The sequence below is a fragment of the Dendropsophus ebraccatus genome, chromosome 6 (assembly GCF_027789765.1).
Source record: "Dendropsophus ebraccatus isolate aDenEbr1 chromosome 6, aDenEbr1.pat, whole genome shotgun sequence".
Lineage (NCBI taxonomy): Eukaryota > Metazoa > Chordata > Amphibia > Anura > Hylidae > Dendropsophus > Dendropsophus ebraccatus.
In genome coordinates this window covers 49,697,937-49,725,842 of record NC_091459.1, presented here as the reverse complement: position 1 = coordinate 49,725,842, position 27,906 = coordinate 49,697,937, and the positions used below count along the sequence as shown (strand labels likewise).

Sequence of the window (27,906 nt, the reverse complement as noted above, 5' to 3'; positions counted from 1 at the left end):
TGGACCCTATTATTCCAAATACTGCCGGAATGACAGAAGCCAAAATACAACAAAACGTTTTTTGCAATGTTCCCAAATTTGTCTGAATAACATAGGGGACATCACAAATTTTTCAGCAAATAAGAGATTGGTCAACGACTTTTAACAATTTTATACCGAAGCCTACACAGAAACCATTGATTCATTTCCCCCATAGTCTAAATACAATTACATTCGTTACAATTGCCAACTGGTTTCTGTTTACACGGTAGAAAAACTGCTGATTGATAATGCAAATATTACATTGGTGGGTATGTAAATGGGATCTATCTTGAAAAATAAGTGGACTAAAAGATGAAAAAGGATAGCTAAGCTTCAATGTTTAAGCATTAGCTAACAGATTCTGAGCAAAGCCAGATTCATAGAATAAATGTTCTTATTAAAAAAAAAATTGAATTATTCAGTTCCTAGCTATAGACCAGTATTTCTGTGGATGGGATATAAGAAAGCCTCTATATCCATATTAAGACTTCTTGATACTTTCAATTTCTCCTCATCTATTCACAGAAAATCTATCCTGGCTAGCAGTGGATGTGTCAGACTAAATACACTAAAGAAAGAAATGATCAAGGATTAACAAGATGGTATAAGACGGTGGAACCAAATAATAAATTGAAAGAGAGGCACCTTTTTAATTAACAGAATCCCAGTCAAGACGAAGTCTAAAGACCTATCAGGAACCTGTCTTCTTAAGTGTCAATGTGATGTTAACAATGCTTTATGAACGTGTGGTTAAAGCCTTAGAATTAGTATAACCTTGCCAAAGCTATTTCGCAAGTAGGAATGCAATTCTAGTCATGTGCTGCCCAGAAATGTATTTGTTAGGTAGTCTGTTTGTGCCGTGTCACAAGTATCCGGTGAGAATTCAGTTTTGTAGAAATTTCTGAATGCATTTCATGTACGCGAATAAAAAAAAATTTCATGTACTGCAGAAAAAAAAAAAAACCTAACCTGATCAATTTGGAAACTTTAGTTTTTAAAAGAATTACAGATATACCTATTACTATTAACCCTTTCATGGCCAAAGGATGTTGATGCATGGATTTCCAGGTCACACTGAAGCAGTGTTCTCCTCTTTGCCTTCTAAAAGCCATAGTCCTTTTTTTTTCTTCACCTTTGGGCCTGTGTGCGTGTGTGTGTGTGGGAGGCTGTTGTGATATGTTGTGATTAGTTTTTATTGGTACCATACTGGTGTAGATGGGAATTTTTTGAAAGCTTTTTATTAATTTATTGCTGATATATAATAAAAAATCAGCAATCCTTGTGTCCCCCCCCTCTTTTCGTTTACACTGTTAACTGTGCGGGAACAATATCATTCTATATTAATAGATCAGACAAATTCCACATGCTACAATACCAAATATATTTTTTATTTTGCATATTTTTATATGTACAACGGGAAAGGGGGTGATTTAAACTTTTAAAGGGGGAGGGGTTTGTTTTACTACTAAAAAAAATCATTAGACTGCTTTACTGGTCAATGCTATGCCATTACATAGCATTGATCAGTCTCAAACAGACTCTACTTGTAGAGCCGCAATCCGACAGGACGGAGGCAGGTATTATATCTCTATCTGTCACGGAAACTAATCGGGGTGGAAACTGTTCCGATTAATCAGTAGCAGGTACTGTTCCTGTCACTGACTCCCTTAAACACCAAAATTGCAATCGATTGCAGCATTTGTGGGGTTAATGGTGGGCAGCAGCATGACTGAAGCAGCCCTACACACATTAAAACCCCTTTATGCCAGAAATGTATATAAACAGGGGAACTGGGCATCGACAGTATGGCTGACGCAGAGGGTTTAAAGAGGTTGTCTGAAATATTCGATTCCCCCATTGAAAAATATAGCGACTTTTCTTCAGAAACAGAGCCTTTCTTGTTTATTGGTTGTGTCTGGCTCTGCTTTCACTTGAGTGGCTTGAAAAGCTGCAATACTAAACATAATGGGGGAGATTTATAGAACTGTTGTTAATTAGAGTTGTCTTGGTTGCCCCTAGCAACCAATCAGATTCCACTTTTTATTCCTCACAGATTCTTTATAAAATGAAAGGTGGAATCTGATTGGTTGCTAGGGGCAACTGAGCCAGTTCTATTTTACACCATGTTTGATAAATCTCCCCCACTGTGCTTTATCAATCTCATAAAACAGCTTTAATAGTTAAAATTAGATTTAGTTAAGTTATACATAGTCCATCACAAAAATTGTTCAGTTGTCAGTTATTTATCATTTGTATTGTAGCAGACTATGATCTTTGATATGAAATTGTTAACCACTTTTATAGTGCATTGGCAGCATTGGTGCATATATTAGCCAGTACTTAATTATAAGTCGCATTGTACCAGCAATGTTGTCACGTGTGTTCTTTGCATTCATATATATCTACATCTATTCATATCTATCTACATATTAGAATCAATTTGACCTGTTTTCTTACGGTATTTGATATAATATCACTAGAAAACCCAATATAGACCATGTCCTTGAATAATGAATTGAAATAGCCTTGACTTACCATTTTCGACTTTTACAACAGCATTGGTTTTAGCTACATCTTCTTTCAGTGCACTGTAGTTCTGTTTCAACCCCAGGAGATTCAGATTAAGATCTTTGATGCGTGCAAGAACATCGTTGGCAGTATCATTTGCTTGCTTGGCTTTGTCTTTTGCGGTCTGAATTTTCGCTATTGTATCTATTACAGACAAATGTATGTCAGGCAAAGAGTGGAGAATGGATACAAGGAAATGTCTTGCCAATTGAATGTTAACATTATCCTCCCTTGAATTGAAGGAATTTCATTTCATTATACATTCCAGTGACATTTTCCACTGGTATTATAATGCAGAATGTGATCCTTAGGAAATTTCACTGATCTGATACAACTTTCAATTTATCTTTCATATTTCCATATAAATGTGTTTTTTTCTTCTTTAAGAAGTTATTGGCATTGGGACATGATCCTTATGGGGCCCATACAGTATAATCAATTTTGATACACGTATAACTTTTAATGTCCTTAGATTTTGCCATTAGGCATCAGGTCCAATGCATCTGTATAGTTTGCATTTAAATGGGCAATAACTCATCAGACATGTCAAAGTTATTGATCACAGTGGGTCTCACTGCTGACACCTGCTTTGATCAGAAGATATCACCGACCGGTCATTCTGTCACTATTTTCTCATAGACAAGCGTTGATAAAACTTGATGGAATGTTCAGCTGGCAAGAGGGATTGCATTGTGCTGCCACCATCTCTCCATGGCTGTATCTTCTGATCAGACTGGGTCTCAGCAGTGGGGCTAATCATGTTTAAGGAGCCTAAAAGGGTTATCCAGATTTAGAAGAACCTGTCTGCTTTCTTTCACAAAACACCATTACACCTGTCCTTGGTTGGAATTTGTGTGGTATTACAACTCTACTCCATTCACTTTAATATTATTATAGCATTTATCTGTTAATTTATCGATGTTTTAATTTACATACCATTGGGTATAGCAGATAACTTTCCAAGTGTGTCATTAAGAGTTTTGACCAAATTTTGATTCTTCTCATCAGCATTTTGAAGCCTATCCTTCATTGCATTTAGTTCATTCTCATTTTCTACAAAGAAACAGAAGACCCAACATTACACACAATAATAATATAAACATGACTACATATATCATTTGTGAATTGTAAACTGCTAACATCACAAATCACCTAGGAGTTGAGCAACCTTGGAGTTATGCTGTGTAATAGCAATTAGAGATGAGCACACCTGAAGCATGCTCGAGTCTGAACTCAAGCGGCTCACATTTGATTACCAGTGACTGCAGAAGTTGGATGCAGTCCTATAATATGGATACAGCCATAGGTCATAGACTGTACTCATGTTTTCCTGGACTCCCTAGGGCTGCATCCAACTTCTTGAGCCACTGGTAATCAAATGATGCAAGCTATAATGGATTCAGAGGTATGGTTTATGCCTAAATGCCTGGTGCCATATAATAAGATACCAATTTATGAATAGCATTTACAGATGTGTCATCCCTTATATTTCCTTGAAATTCTCAAAGGATTCCAATTTCCTGTGATATAAAATCAAGAGCAAAACCTCTACATGCTGCAATTCACATCACAATCATTCGATTCATTGACCCATATAGCATCTACATCTCCCGACAGAATATTACAAAATCATGTCATGGCATTCAGCAGACACCTGTGATTACTCTTTTATACTAGCCTTTGTTTCCTTTGTGATTTCCGTGTACCTGACCTCTACATATATTTTCTGGCCTTGGCTTTGTCTCTGATTTTGTAAGTCGCTCCAGTCTGTGTTTTCTGACCTCAGTTTGTTATGTGGCTTGCCTTTAGCTTTGACTTTGTCCTGTTGATTGCTTTCTCCATTTTTGACCCCCTGGAGTGTTTATTGACTCCTCTGTGGTTCTAATTTGTTGTTTATTCTCTTTATGGTGCTTTTACCATGGACTATTGACTACTCTTCCCTGACAGCTCCAGCACCAGTCACCTACAGCAGTACCTCAAGTAGGCAGGGAAAGGTTCAGATTATGGCTTACTGTTTCTACTCTGATGTAACAGTATTTCTATACAAAGAGAGTGCATACTTACCTAGTGGTCATCCCACGCTCCCCTCCTGCTATATTTTCAGGAGGCTACCCCTCTGCCTCCTGCTATCAATTATTCTGTAAAAGGCAATGGCCGTAAGATACAGCAGCACAGAGAAGGATGGGAGAGCAGTAGAGCAAGATGCCAGATCACACAGCTGCACAGATGGTAAGTATGCACTGCTTGTGTGATGTGGAAATTGAGAGCACTGATACATGCATATCGGGTGCCGTGCTGCCAGTTTTCTTTTGGTATCGGCCGCACATCTCCTGATTACACACAAATGTAAATTTTGAAGCCCTCTCTAAAGACGCAATCAGCCAAGAATGGGGCATTTTCCCGTTCCTCAGCTGATCACGGTCACTATTACATTGGCCAATTACCAACCAAAGGTAAGCTACCGGACTATCTGTTTTTTGTCTCCAAATGACAGAAACATTTTAAGTTTTTAATTACAGTTTCTTTACCAACTGTACATGATCTGATAAAAGTTGTTTTTTTAGTAAGTAAAATAATACCCCACATTTCCTTTGTGATTTAGTAGCCTACCAGGTCAAGGAGCCCGGCATGCACCTGCTGGTAAATTATACTTTTTATTTTATATATAGTTATGTATTTTTATATAGTTCTATTTTTTCTAATAGAATACAAATATTGGCCTTCTAAATGTTTTTGTGTTTTTTCAGTTTGGACACTCTGGAAAAAATTATGTGAAATTCCTATTACATAATGATGAACTTCCCTGACCCCAGCCGTATTTATGCGCAACATTTTACTATCTTCAAAACAGCATTTCCCCTGTAATATGGAAAACACTGAAGGTCAATAGTGAGAATACAATTGTCAATACTAATGAAGAGCTCGTTTTAATTAGAAGCGTCATTGGAGAATGCAAAGTGCTGCACTGTTTGCATTTGTTTGGAAATTGAAAAGCCTGTTCTATTGCTTGTCATTGCTGTAAACATAATTTCTATTACGATTATTGACAGTCTCAGAGACATTGAAGGTAAATTATTGTACTACCGGATAAACAATCATGGAGAAAGACACTTAAAGTACAATTATTATAAAGACAATGAGCAATAAATGCTGAGGTGGAATTACGCAGGATGCAGGAATTGTAGTTGCACCCAGGTCCTGCTACAAAATGGTCCCAATGGCCATATACTGTATGAGGACATATAGCACATCATAGTTGGAGAGATGTGTTGCAAATTTAATATCAGAATGCAGGGCTCACCCCCTTATTAGGACCAATTTTTTTTTCCAGACCTGATGGAAAGACACAAAAGTTTCCTAAATAACAACACATGTTGGAAAGGTAGCATTCACAAAAAGGTATTTCCCACAGTATCAACAATTTTTTCCTGGCATCTGTATAGCCCCACATGTATTTTTCTTAGACTATAGCATTTAAAGGGGTTTCCCAGGGAATAAATTTATGTTATGAGTCTTCCTGTGCACTCAAAATAAAAAGCCTGCAAACTCACCTCCATGATCCTCCACTCCTGCCTAATAATCTTGTCTCTGTTACAGTCCTCTTCTTCCTCCTTTCAATGATATTTTAGGCCTGCTAAGCCAATCTCTGGGATCAGCAGATAGGTCCTACTAGCAAAAATCTGCAGCAGAAGGATGAAGAACAGGACTGCAGTGGGGGCTCAAAGTCTAGACTATATCGGGAGCAGAGGGAGGCAAGTAAGCGTGCTTTTTTACTTTAAGTGCACAGGCAGGTATAGAACATAACAGTGTTTCTCACCAGAAAACCCCTTACGTTTCACTTGAATTCCACTCATTGCAAAGTAGATTTTTATTGTGTGGAAGAAAACATTTTTAGTCTTCCATAAATTGAATTACTATATATAATTGTTGCTGTTTTAGAGTTTTACTTCAATGGAATGAAGTATAGTCGCTAGGAAACTACGTTTGTTTTTTTAAGGGTCTTTTTACACGGCCAGACATGGGACTGCGCAAGGACGCAAACAAGCACTGTAAAGCCTTTACACTGTACAATAAATTAAGTGGCTAGGCTGAATGAACAATCCTTGTATTGTTCGTGCAGCCATGAAAACTGACAGCATAGATGCATACAGTATATCCGTTGTTTGAAGATTGCATAAGCAGTGCGTACTTACCTAGTGCCCTGCTGTGTGATCCGGTATCCTGCTCTCCAGCTCTCCTGTCTTGCTTTCCAGCTGCCGCTGTATTTTCAGGTCGCGGCGAGAGACCAGAAATCCAGATCACACAGTAGAGCAGAAGGTATGTATGCACTTTTTGTTGCCCCCCACCCCCCCACCCAAACACACACACACACACACATGACCTACGACTGCATGTGAATTTTTCCTGGACAACCTCTTTAAGTTGATACCCCACAGGTATACTGGGAGATATACCTTTTTGCTGGTATCCCAACATATTCTAGAAATGTAGTGCAGTCTTATGAGGTGAACATAGCCTTATGCTGCTTGATTATAAAATGTATGCTTGACCTTACATTTTGTTTTGCTCACAACGGATATACAGAAACACGTTAGTCCTCCATTTTGTTCCATTCAGAACAATAGACCAGTGGATATGTCCAAGACAATGTTGGTGCGTCTTAGAAGTACAGAATGTTTAGTAGAAGAAACATTACTTAGTTTACCTTTCTGCGTCTCCTTTGGAATCCATCATGTAGGTGTGGAATCTAGCTTCACTTAGATGAAATGACATTTACATATAAATTAAAGAGAAAAAAAATCTTACAGGCTACATCAACTGTAACCATCTTTTGCAAGATAAGTTTTCTATGAGATGCATGTTTTCTATTAAAGTGACTTTAGATAGCAGATTATGACTCAGTTTAACCTTGTCAAAACTGAATGCAAATTCAACATTCTCGGTGAAATAGTTCTTTGACTAGCACACAGTATTGTGCTTTCCTTTCTTCTTTTCTGTGAAAGGATTCAATAGGACTCCTATCTAGTTGTCTGTGTCCTCGAAGGGTAAAGATTCTGATGACAAAGCTTAGATTCTCCAGAACAGTTCACACTGGATTGTACATAAAAACCTATATTGTTATTAAGATCATTGTGTCCCCAGGCAGCAATGGTTTCTGAAGCAGATCTACTTGTAGTAACTTCCACAATATTTCAAAATATGGACAATAAAATGTGGATTCCTCAGAGAGGCATTAGATGAAGGAATTTTACATGTGTTTGTTGTATTGTAAGGTGGTGTTCCGGTTAAAGGGTACTCAAGCAAAAAAAAAAATCCTTTCAAATCAACTGGTGCCAGAAAATGCCAGATATTTGTAAGTTAATTTAGTTAAAATCTCAAGGCTTTCCAGTACTTATCAGCTGCTGTATGTCTTGCAGGAAGTGGTGTATTCTTTCTATTCTAGAGAGCAGGAGAGGTTTTCTGTGGGGATTTGCTACTGCTCTGGACAGTTCCTGTCACGGACAGAGGTGGCTGCAGAGAGTACTATTTCAGACTAGAAAGAATACACAACTTCCTGCAGGACGTACAGAAGCTGATAAGTGCTGGAAACCTGGATATTTTTTTTTTAATAAAAGTAAATTACAAATCTCTAGCACTTTCTGACACCATCTTAGTATCCCTTTATATGAAAATGTACACTTTACTATCATCTGTAGGAGTCAGCGCCTTACCTTTTAAATCTTCAGATTGTGTTTTGACATCAGTATGAACTCGGAAACTTTTTTGGATGGAACTTTTGGCTTCATCTTTTAAGGATCCCTGGGGACCAGTAACCTTCATTTGAATATAACAAACATAAAACACATTACTAAAATACAAGTATAACTAGTTATTCAATATGCTAAAACTCATTTTATTTAAAGAGGCAAAAGAAAAGTTTTGATATACTCTTGCAGGTGTATAGAAAACAATAACGAAGCTATGCTTACCTTTCCGGTGTCTTCCTACAGGTCTCCAGGTCTCCTGCTGAATGTTCCTGCCTCCACTATCGAGATGGACTTGTCTCGGCTGTGACACTGTTCCATGCCAGTCCATGATTGAGCGAGCTGAGATGAGTCCGTCTTGGAAGAGGAGGCAGGATCATTCAGCAGGGGCCCTGGAGACCCATAGGATATACAGTATATACAGTACCAGGATACTCAAAGCATATACAGAATATATAGTACTGTATATACAGTACTTGCAACAGTATATTAACCCCTTTAATTAATATATAAAAAGTTAAAAGTTACTAATCAATGCCTAATAGTGCAGAAAGCAATTATGCTGTAATACTGCCTGTTGATGTAGCTCAGTAAAAAGAAATGGTGCAGTGTATTTGTATGGTTGTGTGGGGTATAAATAGATTTTGTGGATGCGGGACTTAAATAAAATAATAAATGTGCTAGTGTAATACTCATGTTTCTGAAATATATCCTTTTATATATTAAAAATGTTATATTATGCTGTGTTGCAATACTTTGCTTAGCTACTAGAGGAGCATCCTGCAGTATGTGTATATATATATATATATATATATATATATATATATATCATGCTTGGCAGGAAATAAAGGTTAAATGTGTGTTGAGAACTACATCAAGTGCTAGGGAAACCTGTTGAATACAGCATCTGGGCTATAGGGAAGACTGGGTATGAGCCCTCCTAGTAACCACAGCTTTTCCCCTTCCTCCTTTTGGATCCTCTCCTGATCCCTGCACAGGAGTCTTGGCTGGTGGCAGCTGCCTCCCAGGAGAAAAATGACTATTAGGCCCCGTTCCCACTGAGCAAAACTAGCAGAATTCCGTGGCAGAATTGTCTGCCACGGAATGCCGTTAGCCTCCCGCTCATAATGGGAGTCAATGGGAGGCGCGCGCTCCTGCCCTGTCATGTTCATTCTTCAGCGCGGACAGAGCAGGAGCGCGCACCTCCCATAGACTCCCATTATGAGCGGGAGGCTAATGGCATTCTGCAGTGGACAATTCCGCTAGTTTTGCTCAGTGGGAACCGGGCCTTAGGCTAGATTTAGAGTCATGCCTGCTCCACAACTGCATCTAATGAGCAGACTCTGAAGTTTTCACCTGACCTCTCATACCTATCTCTGCTAATGGCATAGGCAAGCGCCTTTTTGCTCTTTATACGAGACTGAGTGGGGAGGAAAGTACTAGAGAGGATACACAGTTAAAGGGGTTATCCAGCGCTACAAAAACATGGCCACTTTCTTCCAGAGACAGCCCCACTCTTGTCTCCAGCTTGGGTGGGGTTTTGCTGCTCAGTTCCATTGAAGTGAATGGGGCTTAATTGCAAATCGCACCTGAACCGGAGACAAGAGTCGTGTTGTCTCTGAAAGAAAGTGGCCATGTTTGTGTACACTGGATAACCCCTTTAATTTTATATCAAGCAAGAAAACTCAGCATTTTGCTGGCAGGATAGTATGGTGCCCAAATGTAACAGAGGTGGTGGGACAAGTCCAAAATTGTATTTTACAAAGAAAATTAAATGAAATGAAAAGAGGCTGTTTTTTTGCAGTTCCTTTAATGTATGGGGTTTATGGGGGAAAAAGGATAAACAAATTAATGCAATTGTGTGCAATCCATTTGGATTCATTTTTCTATTGACTTTATTATAAGAAAAAAATGGATCAAAAGGATTGCATTTTCTTTTCTTTTTTAGCATACTAATGTACTGTATTGACCATGTTTTGGGGTATTTTTTCAAAGTAAGCATTTAAAAACAGATGTGTTAAAATAACTTAAACCCAGCTTTAGGAAAAATGGAAGATATGTAAAAATTTTATTCTAGTGAGGGGAAGTGACAAAAAAATTGAGTAATTAAGGAGTTTTAGTGAAGAGAATGAGTAAGGGGGTGAATGTATTGTAATGTGAATACTTATTTGTGACTTTTGATGCAATGTATAGTTGTGAATTGATTGTATTTTTTTCTTTTGAATTGTATTTTTTGTTTTTAATTGATCTTATGTTTAAAATTGAAAAATAAAAATATTTTTATGAGACCAACAGTATAACCAAAGATGCCACCCCCAACTATACTGTGCACTGTTCAGTTGTTTGCAACTAAGAATTCTATAGTACCTATAGTGCGAATGTGGGGGAAAGTATGGGGAAAAATTAAGAAATTTTGGGGTATTATAGGGTACACATCTTATACACCCCTGTGGGGGAATTTACAGTTGACACAATTGGATACAGTCAGTGATCATGGTTTTTGGTACACTCACGGGATCACTCGTGTGAAGCATATATTTAGGGCTGGATATTTGAAGACCTTTGAGGAAATTAAAATAGAATTTGCACTACACGAATCTCACTGGTTAAGATTTAGGCAATTATTTCACGCAATGAAAACCCAGATGGGTGGGAGTAGGGCTAAGTTTCATATTTTTAGTTTTATGGAGACAGTAGAAGAAATGCACGGTAATAAGAAAGGGGAACTGAAGAGACTATATATGATTTTCACAGAAAATTTATACGCAGATTGGTTTATTAGTAATAAAAAAAGAACAGAGTGGGAAGAAGAAGTAGGAGAGGTGACAGAAGTAGTGGTATAATATCCTAGGTAATGTTAGGAAGTGTAGTTTGAATTAAAAAAAAAAATAAAAATCAGATGGTCCAGTTTAAAATCTTACATCGTTTACATTATCATCTGACCTTTTTACGTAAGGTTGGGGTTAGATTGGATGACACATGTCCTAAATGTGGCCACGTTGGGGCAAATTATATCCACATGTTATGGAGGTGCAATGTAATACAGGTCTTCTGGAGGAAGGTTGTGGACTGTATGGTTGAGAAAATGGAGATTGTGGTACCATATTGTGCGAAATATATTACACTTGGCTGCTCGGTGGGCTTGGAAAGCCATCAGACCTTTGTACTTAAAGCTTTGCTCTTAGCCAGGATAGTAATTCTGAGGGCTTGGCTGGACCCCAATCCCCCTGTGTTTGAACAGTGGTTTAACCTCATGTGGAAAATACAAAAGTATGAAAAAATATTAGCTGGGGCAAGGGATAAACCCAGGAAAAAATATTTGAAAACCTGGGGGAAATGGTCTGAGGACTAAAAGAGTTGTATGTCCCCCCCCCCTCTCTCGCCAGTCTCAGGGGTGGGGGGTAGGGGAGGATTTATAGTACTTTGGATTAGTAGGTATTTGTACTCCCTGCGAGGAGAACTATTTGTATTGTCTTTGTATGGAAAATAAAATAAAAATAATATAAAAAAAAAAAAAGAATTCTATAGTACCTCATCATCAAGAATCACCAAGCCTGTGACTGTATAACCTGCAACTTGTTGCCCCCTGAAGGTAAAGATTAGGGATGAGCTTGTTGTTTTGGCTGTCAGCCATCTGCCTTTGAACTCTGCTTCATGCCACTCTGCTAGAGTGCCTGGAAAAGCTGGATGTAGTCTTAGCAGAAATTTCCCAGAAGTGCATCCAACTTTTCCAGACACCCAGAGAAACGTGGCACGGAGCAGAGGTCAAAAGCAGACGTCTGACAAGCCGACCACCAGGCTTAGTACTGTAAATTCGCTCATCCCTTATAAAGAGGTTTCCAGGGAAAACTAAGAAGATAAATCACAAGGAGTCTCATCTCGGTACACTCCAGCACTCCACCATTTCTCCCACGGCTCTATGGGAATGAATAGAGCTGCAGGTCAGGTGCCATATACATGGCTGGGGGATCTTTATGGTATCTTTATTAGGGATAAGCCAATTTACAGTTCTAGGCTCAGCGGTCGGTTTGCCAACCATCTGCCTTTGAACTCCACTCTGCAGAAACATCTGGACTTTGTTTCTTCCCCATGCAATTCCTCCTGGGAGAGGGGGGTGAGTGTTACCCCCTACCTCAATATGGATAACTTTTTATGTATATGTGTAAACTAAAAACCAGTGGTAAAAGGCGAACATACTTAAAGATTACTGCATTTTTTATTTTCTAAGCTCCTTATACTTCTATTTTTCCCATATCTTTTCCACTGATTTTTATGTACAATCATAAAGATGCATTGAAGACTTTTTTCTTCTACATTTTTTTGCATTGTCTAGCTGTAGATACTAAAAAAGGGTCCATTGCCTTGAATGGCCAAACAGCATAGTATGCCAAACTCTTATGCTAAGCAGAACTTGGCTGAAATCTGACAGAGTCAGAAATTGATAGAATCCCCTAGGCAGGGCTTCACAGCAATTAGGACCCATCTCCCTGCTAGGGAATGGGGGCTCAACTGTCATGAAGCCCCGCCTAGGTGACACTGTCCACTGATGAAGTAAAGCAATTATAGAGCAAAAAGAAGACACAGAAAAGTTTTATACACGTATATATCAAATGTGCTGCATCTAAGCTTGTGGATGGTGGGGAGAACCGCACATAGAGTAAGGGGGGTGACAGTATCACTTTAAAAATATCCTTACAGAGCAGTAGTGGATTAAAAACTGTTTCCTTCACTTGAATGGAACCAGCTCCTGTAGTAAGGACTTATTTAATTACTTCTTACTGAAACGATTAACAGGACTATAATGTCCTCTGAATAAAGTTTTATGAGTGATCCTAATCCTTTGACCTTCTATTTAATTTCTTAAAACATTTTCTTCTCCAATATATCATCTTTTGTTCTTAGTGTGTAATTTAACTAAACCGCCTTTGAAGATACATTAAAAACAGATAAAAGCCACTCTATTTTTTAAATAAAATGTCCTTCACCATGGTGGTCTTCTTCAGTACCCGTTTCTCCACGCTATGAATATGGTTTTAGTTCGAGGTAACATGCTATTACTTTTTTGTTTGTTAATTTTCCTTTTCTTGCATATAAATATTTCCTGTGGAGCCCCTATGAGGGTTTTGGCCTTGGGCTTTTTTGAAGTGCTTTTAAATGATTGGAAATTCTCTTTCTCATTCGTACTGATGATGGGCTGATAATGATGCAGGATGACAAAAATCAGAAAAAAAAATACATATATATTTTGTCAACCTAGTAAAATATAACTTTATTATCCACATTAGAGATGTTAGTGGAAATGTTTTTCCTAATGCTTTTTTTTTTTGCTCAATAATGTCAGAGCTAAACACTTCTCTTTAACAATTTTTGTTTCTATTTAACAGCAGTAAAATAGATAGCTCTCACAATGTAAAACATCAATCATGTAAAAAAAAAAAATTACAATGCTAATTTTTGCAACGCAAAGTTCATTCGGAAATAAATGCATGAAATATTAATTCAGAAATAGTCCATGGTATTAACTTAATAATTGTAACCATGAAACATTGGGAAAAAAATTGAAAAATGCCATGTATTTTTTTTTTTTTTTTTTTTAGCTTCGGTAATAAAGTAAAATAAAATAAAGTTGTACAGAGTGCGAATACAGATTAATCTTAGCTGAGCATTGGACAAACCATTAAGCTACCCTGGCTTTGGAGGGCTATTAGATACAGTACGATCAATATAATGGCCTAGAAAGGTCAAATTTGCATGCGGTAATATGAATATTGCAAACAATGGTAATTTAACAGCAACTGAGAAAAAGACAGAAATTGGAAAGTGAGGCCAGTTGTGAAAAAAAAAAAATTTTTATAAACATTTCAATAAAATAAACATAAGTATTATATTTGCTTAGTTAAAATCTACGTTATACAGTTATATGTATTTTTGTATATTAAAAAAAGGTATAAGACATAGCTTCAACTAAAAAAAGAAAAAGAAAAAAGTAAACACCCACAACAACCTCTGTATTTGATATTGTTCAGTTCTCTGCACAGATACATTTTTTAGCAAGTCTTTCCATTTGCCACAATTTTAAAACAGTAATATGACATTTTCAGCCCTTGAGTCATCATAATGTTCACACCGTCAAAATAACAGCCGTTTTTATTAGACGTTCATCATTTAACAAAATATAACAGCCGTTATTTTACAATTATGGCTGTTTAATAAAAATACCCATCATTTCAATGGTGTGTGAACATAGCCAATAGATGAGAGTTGGATATTATAATGTAGATAGTAGGGATGAGTGAAGCTGGATTCACAACAAAGTTTGCATTCACTTAAATAATTGGCAGATTTTTGCAAGCTTCATTTTTTTAATTCATCAAAGATAGTGGTAAAAAAAATAAACAAATAAAAATAAAAATGGTATGCTCCCCTGTCCGTGCTTCCCTGATGTCCTCCTCTGTGTGTGTGTGGTGTCTCCAGCTGCCTACAAGCCACTCAGCCAATCAGGCCCGTTTCTGCCATGAGGCAGAGTGAGGCTTCCGCCTCAGGCGGCAGCTCCTGTGTTCCTGCAGGGGGCAGCACAATCTTCTCTGCCACTGTCATTTTAGTGAAGTTTAACTTCACTAAAATGACAGCAGTCCCGACCCCTATCAATGCTGAGGGCCGCCCCCTACCGCCCTCCCCAGGAACTGCCGGGCTGCGTCTCTCTGATGTGTGACGTCACCCGGCAGTCTTCCTGAGGATTGGGTAACAGCCTGCACAGCCGGCCACAGCGGCTCCACATGCTGATCCTTCTTCCTCCCCAGTACTAGTGAGTATAACAATGAGGGAAAGGGGAGAGGCTGGTGGCTGAGGGTCGTGTTTGTTTGTAAGGAGGAAGGGGGAGGGTCGTCTGGAGGGGGGGTCCCGACAATTGGGGGTGGGGGAGCAGGTCTCAGACCCAGGAGGGAGCCATGTGCCAGGTCTGTAGCTCTGGGATTATAACTGTGTTGTGCTCTGTGTGGATGTGTGAGCTACAGGCAGTGCAGTGTGCTTATAGGAGAGTGTGCACACTGAAGAAAGCACATAATCCGTCTTTGTGACAACAGACTGATAACAGCAGCAAACACAAAATTTGGCTCCTCCAGCAAGTTGTATCCTGTCAGTGTGTGCTCCCCCTCCTCCTGCCTGTGCTGGACTCCAGCCCCTTCATTACTATAGTTTACAGACTGGGGCATAGTGCTGGAGGTGGTGGTATATAGCAGCACATGTGATATATACTGTATATGTATACTGGGGTATAGTGCTGGAGGTGGCCCCTAGTGTACATGTATATCCACATGTGCTGCTATTTATCACCTGAGAAGCTGAGGTGTAGGATGATGTTATGCAGCAGCTGAGGTGTATTATGAGGTTCTGCTGCACATGGGGTGTATGATGAGGTTCTGCAGCAGCTGAGGTGTGTATTATGAGGTTCTTCAGCAGATGGGGTGTATGATGAGGTTCTGCAGACCATCATAATACACAATGAGAAAATAATTAATTTACTAATAGTACACAATTGATAGGGGGGCGCCCTATTAGTCCTGTCTGTCAGTGTGACCAGAGACCGAGGACACCAGGGAAAGATGGACAGGTAAGTATTGATGAGTAAATTGCTGAACCGCACCAAAACATCTAATCACCTGCAATTGTTTAGCTGTATTTTATGCCAAAAATTTGTGAACATGCTGAACCAAACTTTTAAAAAGTTTGCTCATGTCTAGCCAGAGCCTGTTTGGGCTTAAAATTATAATTAAAATTATACTAAAAAAGATGATTGAGCAAAACAGCTCTTGGTTATAGGATTCCAACTCTTTTCCAATGTTAAAGTGATGGATGGAACATACAGTATAAAAATAAATGAATACATTATTTTTTTTCTTTACTAAAATGCATTGCCCTTACCAATTCTCCTGCTTCATTTGCCTTGGCTTTGGCCTCTTTTGCAATGTCATCTGCATTGTCAATGGAGTCCTTGATATTGCTGTATGCATTGAATGCCACTGTAGCATTAAATGAGAGGTTTCTAGCTTCACCAAGGATTCTGTGAAAACAGATAGGAATATTAAATTCAAATCTCAACCCAACAGAAATGAATTGATGGCAGAATGAAAAGCACAATCTATTGCAGCCCTGGTAAAGCAATTTGTGTGGGCAATGACTCCAGAGCACATAAAATGGATCTGTAGACTTTATTTGTAAAATTTCTTTGTATGTAGACACAATGTCATCTTTGTGAATAGTTTCCAAAACGATCAATACTGGACGCTTTTAGGGCATTTTATTTTTACATATATATATATATATATATATATATATATATATATATATATATATTTATTTTTGGTTAAAATATTTTTTTCTACTTAATGCTATTGAAAATCACTTGGCTTCTGCAGCTTTTATGCATTGCTGCACATACTGTAGGAAGCTGTAGAGCACATCTGACGTCTTGATCTCTAACCACTCTTGTGAACCATCATCTGAGCTCAACTATGATCAGATGAGAGTTGATTAGCCTTTAAAAGGGGTTATCCACCTAAGAGAAAAACATTTTTATACTAGCTGGTCTTACTCAGCAAGTATTTTGAGCCATCTCCCATCTTTCTAGCTGCTGCTACTCCTAAGTTACAAGTTTTTTCTAAAATCTGATCTATAACCAAGATATGAAACTACATTTTCCATCATGGATCTCCCTGATTGGTTCATTTGCCTACTCACCCCCTTAGCTTTCTTTCCTGCCCACTGCTGTCATTACTATTGCACAGTAAACACAGGACTGTTTTTTTAACTGATTTTGCATTACATCACCCCAGTATGTATTCCGTACTAGCCGATGATGTAGCAGAGCTGACGTGTAACTACAGTACTTACAATATACAGAGCTGTGACACAAAGACAGGTGCATATGCCTGCATTCACTCACAGAAAGTAGAGACAGAACTATAACATTTCACATTACAGAGACCTAGGCTCATGGACACATGGAAGTCTATGGAAGCAACACAGATGCATGGAGATGATGCAGATAATGTCTCCTGGGAGTTGGGTTACCAAGTCAATAGACAGCTAACCCGGCCCCCAGAGATGAGATTAATGTCCTCAGACCACAAAGGGAGGGGGGAAGAGGGAGCTTAGCGTGGTCAGAGTGAACCTAGAGTAGAGGATTTTATATGTTCAAAGCCGATAAAAATAATAAAATAAACTGGGAAAGGGTGCAAGATAGGTTATACATGTATATTAGACATAGGGTGGTATTGGGAAGGGGGATCATTTAGAATATTTTTTTTTGTTACCCGGATAACCCCTTTAAAGCAAATGTACCACTTCCCTACATAAAAATAAAAACTGGCGTGTAGATCCCTGTGGCACCATCCATTTTTCATATCCCTGTCATCAACCGGTTTGTTGATATGCAAAAAGGGCCTCTCTGTGCACTGCAGGCGGGCCCAGTGCACCGATATTGCCTCCCCTTGGTGATGCGGCCAGACTTGATTCTGAAGGGGGTGCGTCACCCAGGGGAGGGGATATCGGTGCACTGAGAGCATTGGGCTTGCCTGCAGTGTACTAAGCAGCCCTATTTGCATATCAAGAAATTGGTGCAGATGGCAGTAACAGAGTGAAAAATGCAAGGTACCACTGGGATTTAAGGCAACAAGGTCATGTTAAATAAATAAAAATTAAAAAATAATGCAAGTAAGTGGTACATTTACTTTAACAGCTTTGTCTGTAAGGGTCAGACTAGTGAAAAAATGGTAATAAAAATATCTGCTTCAATTCTCTGCCATTGCTGTTCCAATAATAAGTTACGATGCTCAATATGTCCAGGCCTCAGTCTTGGCACTAAGAAGTGCCTGCTCATCCAGTAAGTGGCCACAGTGGTTACTCATCTCATTTCTGTGTCAAAATAAAGATTAAGCAGCGAGACTGGGCGGTGTTGGAACAGCAGCTGCAAGGAATCACAGCAGGTGAGATTTTATATTATTTATTATACTTATGCTGTGTATTCAAAGAATATGCTATAAGTGTCCCTTAGATGCGGGCTCTACCTCTGAGATCCACACTTCAGATTAAGTGTTCCCTGGTCATCTTGGCAATTTGTGGAACTGCCATTGGCTTCAACCCTGTGATGACCAAGCAAATTTTTGCTTAAGCACTTTAGTGTTTTCCTAGCCCGTTTTTAACCCCTTAACCACTGTGGGCGTGCATTTATGCCCCCACTGCCTGTGCCTTAACGCAGGAGGGCGTATATTTATGCCATGTTGTGGTCCCGTGCTATGGAGTGGGCTCACAAGCTGAGCTCGCTTCATAGCCGGAGAGGACCGGCTGCTATGTGCAGTCAGGCCCTCACCCTTAATGACGGGCCGCCGCAATCGCGCGGTGCCCATCATCAACCTCTTAAACGACAAGACCGTGTCGTTTAATTATAAATGACCAGAGCATCGCTGTGGGGGTCCTGATCGCATTTCCTGACTGTCGAAGGTCACTTATCTTCCTCCGTATAGTCAGGTCTGTAGTTTTCTGATATGATGCTCACTCCCTGCTCACTCACTCCTCTCAGCCCCTCCCCTCTCTATAGACACATAATGGATACAGAAATCCTGCTTCTTCTGAAGTGAGGGGGGAGCTAGAAAAACAGCTTTTTGAGTACAGAAGGAAACTCTTTTGGTAAATAAAACCTATTACAGAGTTTCTTAAAATCGCTTGTACTATAGATATTTATTGTTTTCAGAAAAATGACCCTGAAATGACAGTTACGCTTTAAATAGTTAAACAATAGAGATGAGCGAACCTCGAGCATGCTCAAGTCGATCCGAACCCGAACTTTTGGCATTTGATTAGTGGTGGCTGCTGAAGTTGGATAAAGCCCTAAGGCTATGTGGAAAATATGGATATAGTCATTGGCTGTATCCATGTTTTCCAGACAACCTTAGAGCTTTATCCAAGTTCAGCAGCCCCCCCAATCAAATGCCGAACGTTCGTTCGGATCGACTCAAACCCGGTTCGCTCATCTCTATTAAACAACCATCACAGACAATTGGTCCATACGGGCTATGAGTTGCAGGAGCCCTCGATCTGAAGGTAGGTGAAGGTCCCAGAAGTTAGATCTGCATCTATGGGATACCTGTATCCTATGGATATGCCTTTAGTATCCCAGATGGGTACACCTCTTTAAAAGGAGGCCCCTCAACAGTCATAGGCTGTATCTATGTTTTTCAGGACTTCCTAGGTCTGCATCTAACTTTTGCTTAAGATTGGCTTAACCCTAGTAGTAAGCGAAATCTGTATGTGTGTGTTCTTGAATAGTTTGGAACTTATCGGTGGCGTCACACCCTTCAGTTTATTTATTTATTTTATCTTTTTTTAACTACCACTGATGCACCTTTTTATGCTAGCCTGGCGGTCTTCACATATAGCATGGGCTCAACTGCTATATGCAGTGGGTGTCAGCTGTATGTTACATGTGACATGTTATGTACTAACTATTACTGCCTGCTTTTATAACAATAGAATATTATATTTTTAAAGCAAGACTGTAGTTTAACAAAATGCACCTCCCTTGGACTTTTCATGTTTTACAATATATTAAAAAGTTTACAATGTTTAACACAAATCAAAAGATGAGTTGCAGAGAGTCCTACATTTACACGGTGCGTAAGTTTGTCCGTTATTGCAGATCTGCAATTATGAACAAATTTAGGTCCCACTGATTTAAATTTGACTGTTCACACTGTCGGTAGTTTTATGGATCTGTAAACCTTAAAAAACTACTGCAGCAAAAATTACTGACAAGCTTTAGTATGGACCCTAATTGCGACATGGATTTTCCCATAGAAGTCAATGGGAGCATCCATAATTTTTGTGGATCTGTAATTTTTACGGATGAAACGTTCCTAGCATCTGCAAATCCATAAAAAATACAGTTGAGTTATGGTTTTAAACCATTCCCACTTACAGTATATAAGTATTACATTCTCTTTCTTTACTGATCCACAAAAGACATGTATTATGGGTACAATATGGACATATGACAGACATATTGTTGCGGACTGTGGATGATTGCAGACATCACATACGGTCCTGAAAAACTACTGAATGTGTGAATATAGTTTAACACAAAAAAAATTAAATTCCTAACTCTTCACACTATTCACATAACAAATAGAGCAGCCATGTTACCATCAGATTTGCACATGTTGAAAATACCGTTTTTCTCTATTCTACAAAACTAGTTGCATAGGGATTGTGTGAAAAACCCATTTTCATGTGAAGGCCATGGTTTCCAAATTGATGTTCTGTACACATGCTGCCAGACGGCTGATAAAGATTTTGCTGCTTGCTGAGCTCTGCAGGTGAAACAGTCTGCTGGACAAGCACGTCTGGTAGGCAGGTAGGTGGCACTGCCGCACTGTGTTTTCCTTTGAATTTAAGCCAGCTGTAATGTTTTATCGAGAGAGAGAGGTGTTTGTAGCTGGCATTAGCAGGATGCATTGACGTACAAAGCAAATGAGAGCTTGGAATATGTTGAAAACATTTTAATTGCAGTGGAACAGGCCAGCTACCACCACATAAAGCTGAGGGGCACTGGTTTAGCAAATAACAATTTACGTACTTACATTGCATATCTCAAATGTAAAGGCTGCAAATATAATACTGGCAGTTCATCTGGATACAAGTTAGAAATCTCACAATGTCATTATACTTAAGATAACCTCATCTCTGGACAAGAAAGATAATGGGGGAGTAAAGAAAAAAATTTTGACTTATGAAACAGGTAACCAATAGAGGTTGGCGCAACTTGATCATACTAGAGGCTGATCCTTCGGCATTTAAAGGAGAATTCCGGGGTCTGTTCAAAAAAACCAATCACCAAATAAACAAGGGATCTTTTCCCCCTTTGGAATAGTAACAGTTTGAGCCCCAAATCGCCACTCTAGGACCCCCACATCGCCTGTTCTGGTTATCAGCTGGTCTCTCCACACTTCCTGTCAGAAGTCCCAGCCCCTCTTCCTTGCTGCTGTACCTGTCACGCCCACTGTATACTCCCCTCTGCTGCTTGTCCAGCCCACTCAGTAAAGCCTTGCTCTGTGTCCCACCCCCTGAATGTTACCAGCCCCCCTAATGCTTAGCCTGTAGTCCTGCCACATGCATTCTCTGTGGCATCACTTGTAGTGTCTAATGTACACTTTACAATTCACCAGGTACTATACACAACCCCCCTCTCCTCCTCTTCTGATCACAGCACACAGTGTCTTTATAGTGTGCCTACACAGCCTGTCATGTGTTGTTCCCCCAGCAGCCCCCATCCCTTCTCATCCCAGCACACACACAGGCTCCCAGCCTCCTCCAGCCAGTCATGCTGTATCTCCCCCCTGCAGCACAGCTCCTCCCGTTCTGAGCACAGCATGGAGCTCTCAGTGACCCTGCTCCAGCCTGCCATGCTCTCTCCTTCCCCCCAGCAGCCCCCACCCCATCCCTTCTCATCCCAGCACACACAGGCTCCCAGCCTCCTCCAGCCAGTCATGCTGTATCTCCCCCCCTGCAGCAGAGCACCGAGCTCTCAGTGACCCTGCTCCAGCCTGCCATGCTCTCTCCTTCCCCCCAGCAGCCCCCACCCCATCCCTTCTCATCCCAGCACACACAGGCTCCCAGCCTCCTCCAGCCAGTCATGCTGTATCTCCCCCCCTGCAGCAGAGCACCGAGCTCTCAGTGACCCTGCTCCAGCCTGCCATGCTCTCTCCTTCCCCCTGCAGCCCCCACCTGTCAGCGTTCTGGTCACAGCTGACACGGAGCTCCCAGCCTGCCTGCTCCCGCCCTCCATCGTGCTCGCTCCTCCCCCTCCTCATCAGCATTCTGATTGCTCTACACAGAACGGGTGCCTCTACACAGGAGGGAGGCTTCTGTATGCATATGTATGAGGCTGGGAGGCGTGCCAGCAGCTCATAGGAACGCCTGCACAGTGACGTGGTCAGCCCTACATCACGACCCAAGCTGCAGCAGGGACCCTGCACTCGTCGTGACGTCAGCCCAGAATGCGGAAGTAAGCCACTTCCTGCAGCTGGGGACACAGAGAAAAGTCTGGTAAGGGGCTATAATCTGACATGAGTGTACATTAGGAACTTATATAACTTTTTATGTGGGGAGGAAATGGGGGAAAAAAAATTTCACCGGACTTCTCCTTTAACCCTTTGAGGACCCTGCCAATTTCAATTTTTGCATTTTCGTTTTTCCCTCCTTGTGCTTAAAAGGCCATCGCACTTGCATTTTTTCACCTAGAAACCCACATGAGCCCTTATTTTTTGTGACACTAATTGTACTTTGCAATGACAGGCTGAATTTTTTCATAAAGTACACTGCAAAACTAGAAAAAAAATTTAAATTTTTTCGTTTTTACGCCGTTTGCCCTGGGGTAAAAATGACTTGTTATATATGTTCCTCAAGTCGTTACGATTACAACGATATATAACATGTATAACTTTCATTGTATCTGATGGCCTGTAAAAAATTCAAACCATTGTTAACAAATATATGTTCCTTAAAATCGCTCCATTCCCAGGCTTATAACGCTTTTATCCTTTGGTCTATGGGGCTGTGTCAGGTGTCATTTTTTGCGCCATAACATATTCTTTCTATCGGTACCTTGATTGCGCATATGCGACTTTTTGTTCGCTTTTTATTACAATTTTCCTGGATTTGATGCAACCAAAAATGCGCAATTTTGCACTTTGGGATTTTTTTGCGCTTACGCCGTTTACCGTACGAGATCAGGAATGTGATTAATAGTTGGGGCGATTTATAACATGGGAAAAGGGGTGATTCTGACTTTTATTAGGGGAGGGGGCTTTTTACTAATAACCACACTTTTATTTTAACTTTTACACTTATACTAGAAGCCCCCCTGGGGGACTTCTAGTATAAGTGCACTGATCTCTCATTGAGATCTGTGCTGCATAGATACTGTATGCAGCACAGATCCATGAGATAGGCACATTGATTGCTTCCGGCTGTGCCGAGCCGGGATCAGCGCCATTACGGCGCTGATCCCGGAAGGGGTAAGATGTGTGGATCGCTCCTCCGGGACAACGTCCCGGAGGAGCGATCCTCCCCACTAGACACCAGGGAACAGCTGCATTCGGTAATCGGATGCAGCTGGCAACTTTGCTTTTACTGTATTGGCGGGCACGGCGATCGGACCGTGCCCGCTAATACCTACAGTCCCGGGCTACAAGCGACACCCGGGACCGCGGCGGTTCAGAGCGCGGCGGCCGCGCGGCCCCGCTCTGAACGCGGTAAGCCAACCCTGGACGTACGGGTACGTCCAAGATCGCCTAAGGGTTAAATACTGGTGGCTAAAGAAGTTGGATGCAGCCCTAGAGAGTTCAGGAAAACATGGATACAGCCTATGGCCTATAGCTGTTCTCATGTTTTCCAGCCAGTCTTAGAGCTGCATCCAACTTCTTCAGCCACAAGTATTCAAATGCCAAACAATCGGACTAGAGTATGCTGAAGTTGCACTCATCTTTAGTCAACGACTCAACAAAATGTCTGAGTTTTATTTCCAGAAGATAAATAACACGTTTTCACCAGTAAAATATAATTTTCCAAAAAAGTTGACTTGAAGGGGAGTGGCTTTGTGCGTGAAAATGCATAAACAAACACAGGTCGCCATTTCTTAGCGCAACTTTTGGCGCTCATTGTACCTAATATGTCATTGTGAAAATTCAGGACACACAAAGAAAACATGGTGCATCTGCCAAAACTCATCTGCTGTGTGTGCCACTCATTTCCCAATGCTTGGTGGTTTCCATGATTATTTGAGTTTAAAGTAAAACCAAACCAAATTTTACATCAAACAAAAGCCATCTTGTCAGAAGACATATCAAGTCTTTGTTTGTTTTTTGCTTTGCTCCTGCTGTTCTACAAGTAACTAAGTCAATTCACATAGTGGTGGGTTTTTCACAATAACTCTAGGAGATGCTCGATGTGAGTCTCATAACACTATAGAGAGAAAATGACTTCTTGATTCGAATTGGCATTATATACAGGTTTGTTGTTAAATTCCTAGACTAGTAAAGTAGTTTGGTGTACAGGTATTGTCACCTGTTAGGCCATGTTCCCACTTTGTAAGACACCGGCCATTCAAATTACAATGACCGTGATTTCTATAACACATACGTTGTGTGAACATAGCTTTACCTATATAAAACATGTCTTTGTTGTCTTTCTGGCCAAAAAAGGCTTTTTATTATTGGTGGACAGTCATCTGGGTGGGGCTTTGCGGCCGTTGTGCTCTCATCTTCCCGTCTACATTGATGCTGTAGTCCCCACCCCCTCCTTCACATCATCAGAATGGGACAATCATCTTCTATGGCGCCGGTGTGGAAAAGTAACGTCACTGTGCCTGTGCCACAGATGATGAATCCTGGCCTCTACTGCAGTAAAAGAGGCCTATTCTAATGATGTTGCGTAAGTGGGGGGAACTACGGCGCTGACATGGGCAGGAAATTGGGAGCACAATGACCCTATCCAGATGGTACTGTCCACCACTGATTAAAAAGCCTTTTTGGCCAGAATGGCAAAAAAGACATGTTTTATACAGGTAAATATAAACTGTGCAGCATGTTAACTTTGAAATGATGCTGAGACCTGCACATATCAAGGGGGGGGGGGGGTGATAATATCACTTTAACTACAAAATACACAGAAACGCCACTGCGGATAAAGGTCAGAAACCTTATCCTCAGTGCCCTGTGTGCTGTAGAGACATATGAGCAAGTTACATTTGTCTAACCTGCAAATAGTTTCCTTTAAAAACATGTCACTAAATGCTGTTAAAAACAGCTCAGGCCAGATGGTTGCCCTCATAGTAGTGTACTTAAATATAATAATAGTAAAAAAAAAGGGTTTCCTCTGTTTGTACATAGTTCTGATGCTTTGATTCGACTCACCCATCAAGCTTTGCAGAGGACTCGTTTAACTGGGCTGCTTGCAGTTCTGCCTGGAGTACTTGCTCTGGAAGGTCCCTTGTTTGGATCTCTTCGGTGAGGTTGTTTATTTTTCTATTTAAACTTTCAGCTAGTTGTGGAAGTTCAGTGTTTATATCCCTCAGTTCCTGTCAAATATGAAAGTATAATTTAAATTATCATGACTTTCATCATTGGTGAACCATTTTCTTAAGCTGGCTATGAGCACATAGTCCTGGGCTTTAACCCGACACCATACCGAATGTTCTTAATGGGTGTCATGAAAGAACAAATGACAAGACTATTTATTTATTTATTTTACTTCGTAGAAAGAATTTTAAGATTGAGGTGGAAAGCCTGACCGAGAGAAAATACTAACCCTGATGTAGCCCCAGCACACACTGGGCTGGTAGCAGTAAGCTTATTAAAGGGGTTATCCAGCGTGGGGGCACTGTATTTGGGGAGACCGGGGAGGAGGGGGCTGAAATAAAAGACGTCCACTTACCTCCCCGTTTCCAGCGGCGGGTCCCGCATCACTGTGCTCCGGTGCCCGGCCGCTTCCGGGTGTCTGACGCCGCCCGAGACGCTACGTCTCAGGGCCGCTCAGCCACTCAGTGAAAGAGGCGGGATCCGAGCGGACTTCAAACGGATCCAGCCTCACTGAGTGGCTGAGCGGCCCTGAGACGTAGCGTCTCGGGCAGCGTCAGACACCCGGAAGCGGCCGGGAACCAGGCACTGAAGCGCTGTGATGCGGGACCCGCCACTGGAACCGGGGAGGTAAGTGGATGTCTTTTATTTCAGCCACCTCCTCCCCGGTCCCCCCCAAAAAGTGTCCCCACGCTGGAGCACCCCTTTAAGTTCAATACATACTACATAACAGGGTGAATACGTACAGGGGCAGGGACTCCTGTTCTTATGAAGCAGCAGGGTATACACTGTATGCATAACTGTTAAGTGTGAAGATGTTAGCAAGTTCTGAGGCATGCAGCATCTCAAAGTGAGTTTTTAAAGGGCAGCAAAATATCCTGTCAGACACACGATCAGCTAATCTGTATGTGGATACAAGAGCTGTAGCTACTTGTATGCACAGCAGACTTTCCCACACAACTGACTCCTGCAATGCACCTACGGCTCCTTCCATGTTGCCTTGATGTTGGAGATGTAGACATCAGGGGTTTTAGAAGTTGATGTAACACTACAAAGGCTGTTCTGCCATACCTAGATACAAAGTATTTTCAAATGGTATAAAGTGGTCTAAACTAAAAAAATATATATTGTTAGATACAGTCTCTGCTAATATATGTTACAAAGGTCTTAAATGCATCCTTAAAGCGAATCTGTGACTCCTGAACCACCTACTGAGCTGGTGGCAACGCTAGATAGATATCAGTGAAAGCATTCAGAACATATCTTTGACAGTCTGCGTTTTTATTTAAAAAAAAAAACTTTATTCTTGATCTGAAAACTGTCAAAGGGGTGGGGCCTATTATTTCCCAGACCATGGCATCACAATGCTCACTGTGTTGTATGCAGAGTGTGTGTTCCTGATTATGCAAGAAGTCGGCATACAGCACGGTAAGGCGTAGTGGTGCTAGGGCTCATGGAATTATAGGCTTCACCTCTTTGTCACTATTCACAGCCCAAATAAAGGTCCTTTTTTGCGGGAACAAAAAACACACGCGGGCAACAAAGGTATGTTCTTAGTGCTTTTAGTGATGTATAGCCAGTGGTACCACCAGTAGGCAGTTAGAGTCACAGGTTAGGGTCACAGGTTAGGGTCACAGATTCACTTTAACCATTTGTAAACTCTGACCATTTCCCTGATTGATTGTTTTTTGCTTTCTTAACCTTTTATGCCACTAAGCTATTTCTTAATGTTATAGATTTATTTTTGGGGTTGCCATGAGTATGGGGATACCAAATATGGTGGGATTTTATGGTTTCCAGTGCCTACTAAAATTGTGTAATTTAAGATTTCTCCAAAATTTAAAGCAGAGCTCCAACCCACCATGTGCAGTTTATAGTCGTGAGGACTTCGTATGTGGCATAAGGGTATTTGGGCACTCAACGGCACCTGGGTTAAATGCTACCTGTGTGCCACCCTATGGCTGCGTTCACACTACGTATATTTCAGTCAGTATATGTATATTTCAGTCAGTATATTTCAGTCAGTATTGTGGTCCTCATATTGCAACCAAAACCAGGAGTGGATTAAAAACACAGAAACGATTTGTTCACACAATGTTGAAATTGAGTGGATGGCCGCCATTTAATGGCAAATATTTGCTGTTATTTTAGAACAACGGCTGTTATATTGAAATAATGGCCGTTATTTACTGTTATATGGCGGCCAGCCACTCAATTTCAACATTGTGTGAACAGATCCTTTCTGTGTTTTTAATCCACTCCTGGTTTCGGTTGCAATATGAGGACCACAATAATGACTGAAATATACGTAGTGTGAACCCAGCCTATAGCAAGCCCATGGGATATTTTCTTTTTAACAATAGGAAGGAAAGGGTCTACTACCCAGTAGCAGAATTAACAAGCGTTCCCCTTTAAAATGTATTTTTTAACTCTTAATTTTTATTACT

At 40.5% G+C, this 27,906-nt stretch overlaps 1 protein-coding gene across 5 annotated transcripts in view; it reads right to left on the bottom strand.

Moving 5' to 3' along the window:
- LAMA2 (laminin subunit alpha 2) overlaps positions 1–27,906 on the bottom strand; it is a 524,271-nt gene that overhangs the window by 85,835 nt on the left and 410,530 nt on the right. For all 5 annotated transcript variants that reach the window (XM_069974947.1, XM_069974948.1, XM_069974950.1 and 2 more), the window contains 5 exons: positions 25,298–25,461; positions 16,254–16,392; positions 8,301–8,403; positions 3,526–3,642; positions 2,557–2,733 (listed from right to left, as the gene is read on the bottom strand). In XM_069974947.1, coding sequence (XP_069831048.1) covers positions 2,557–2,733; positions 3,526–3,642; positions 8,301–8,403; positions 16,254–16,392; positions 25,298–25,461 — 700 coding nt within the window. The remainder of the gene's footprint in view (positions 1–2,556; positions 2,734–3,525; positions 3,643–8,300; positions 8,404–16,253; positions 16,393–25,297; positions 25,462–27,906) is intronic.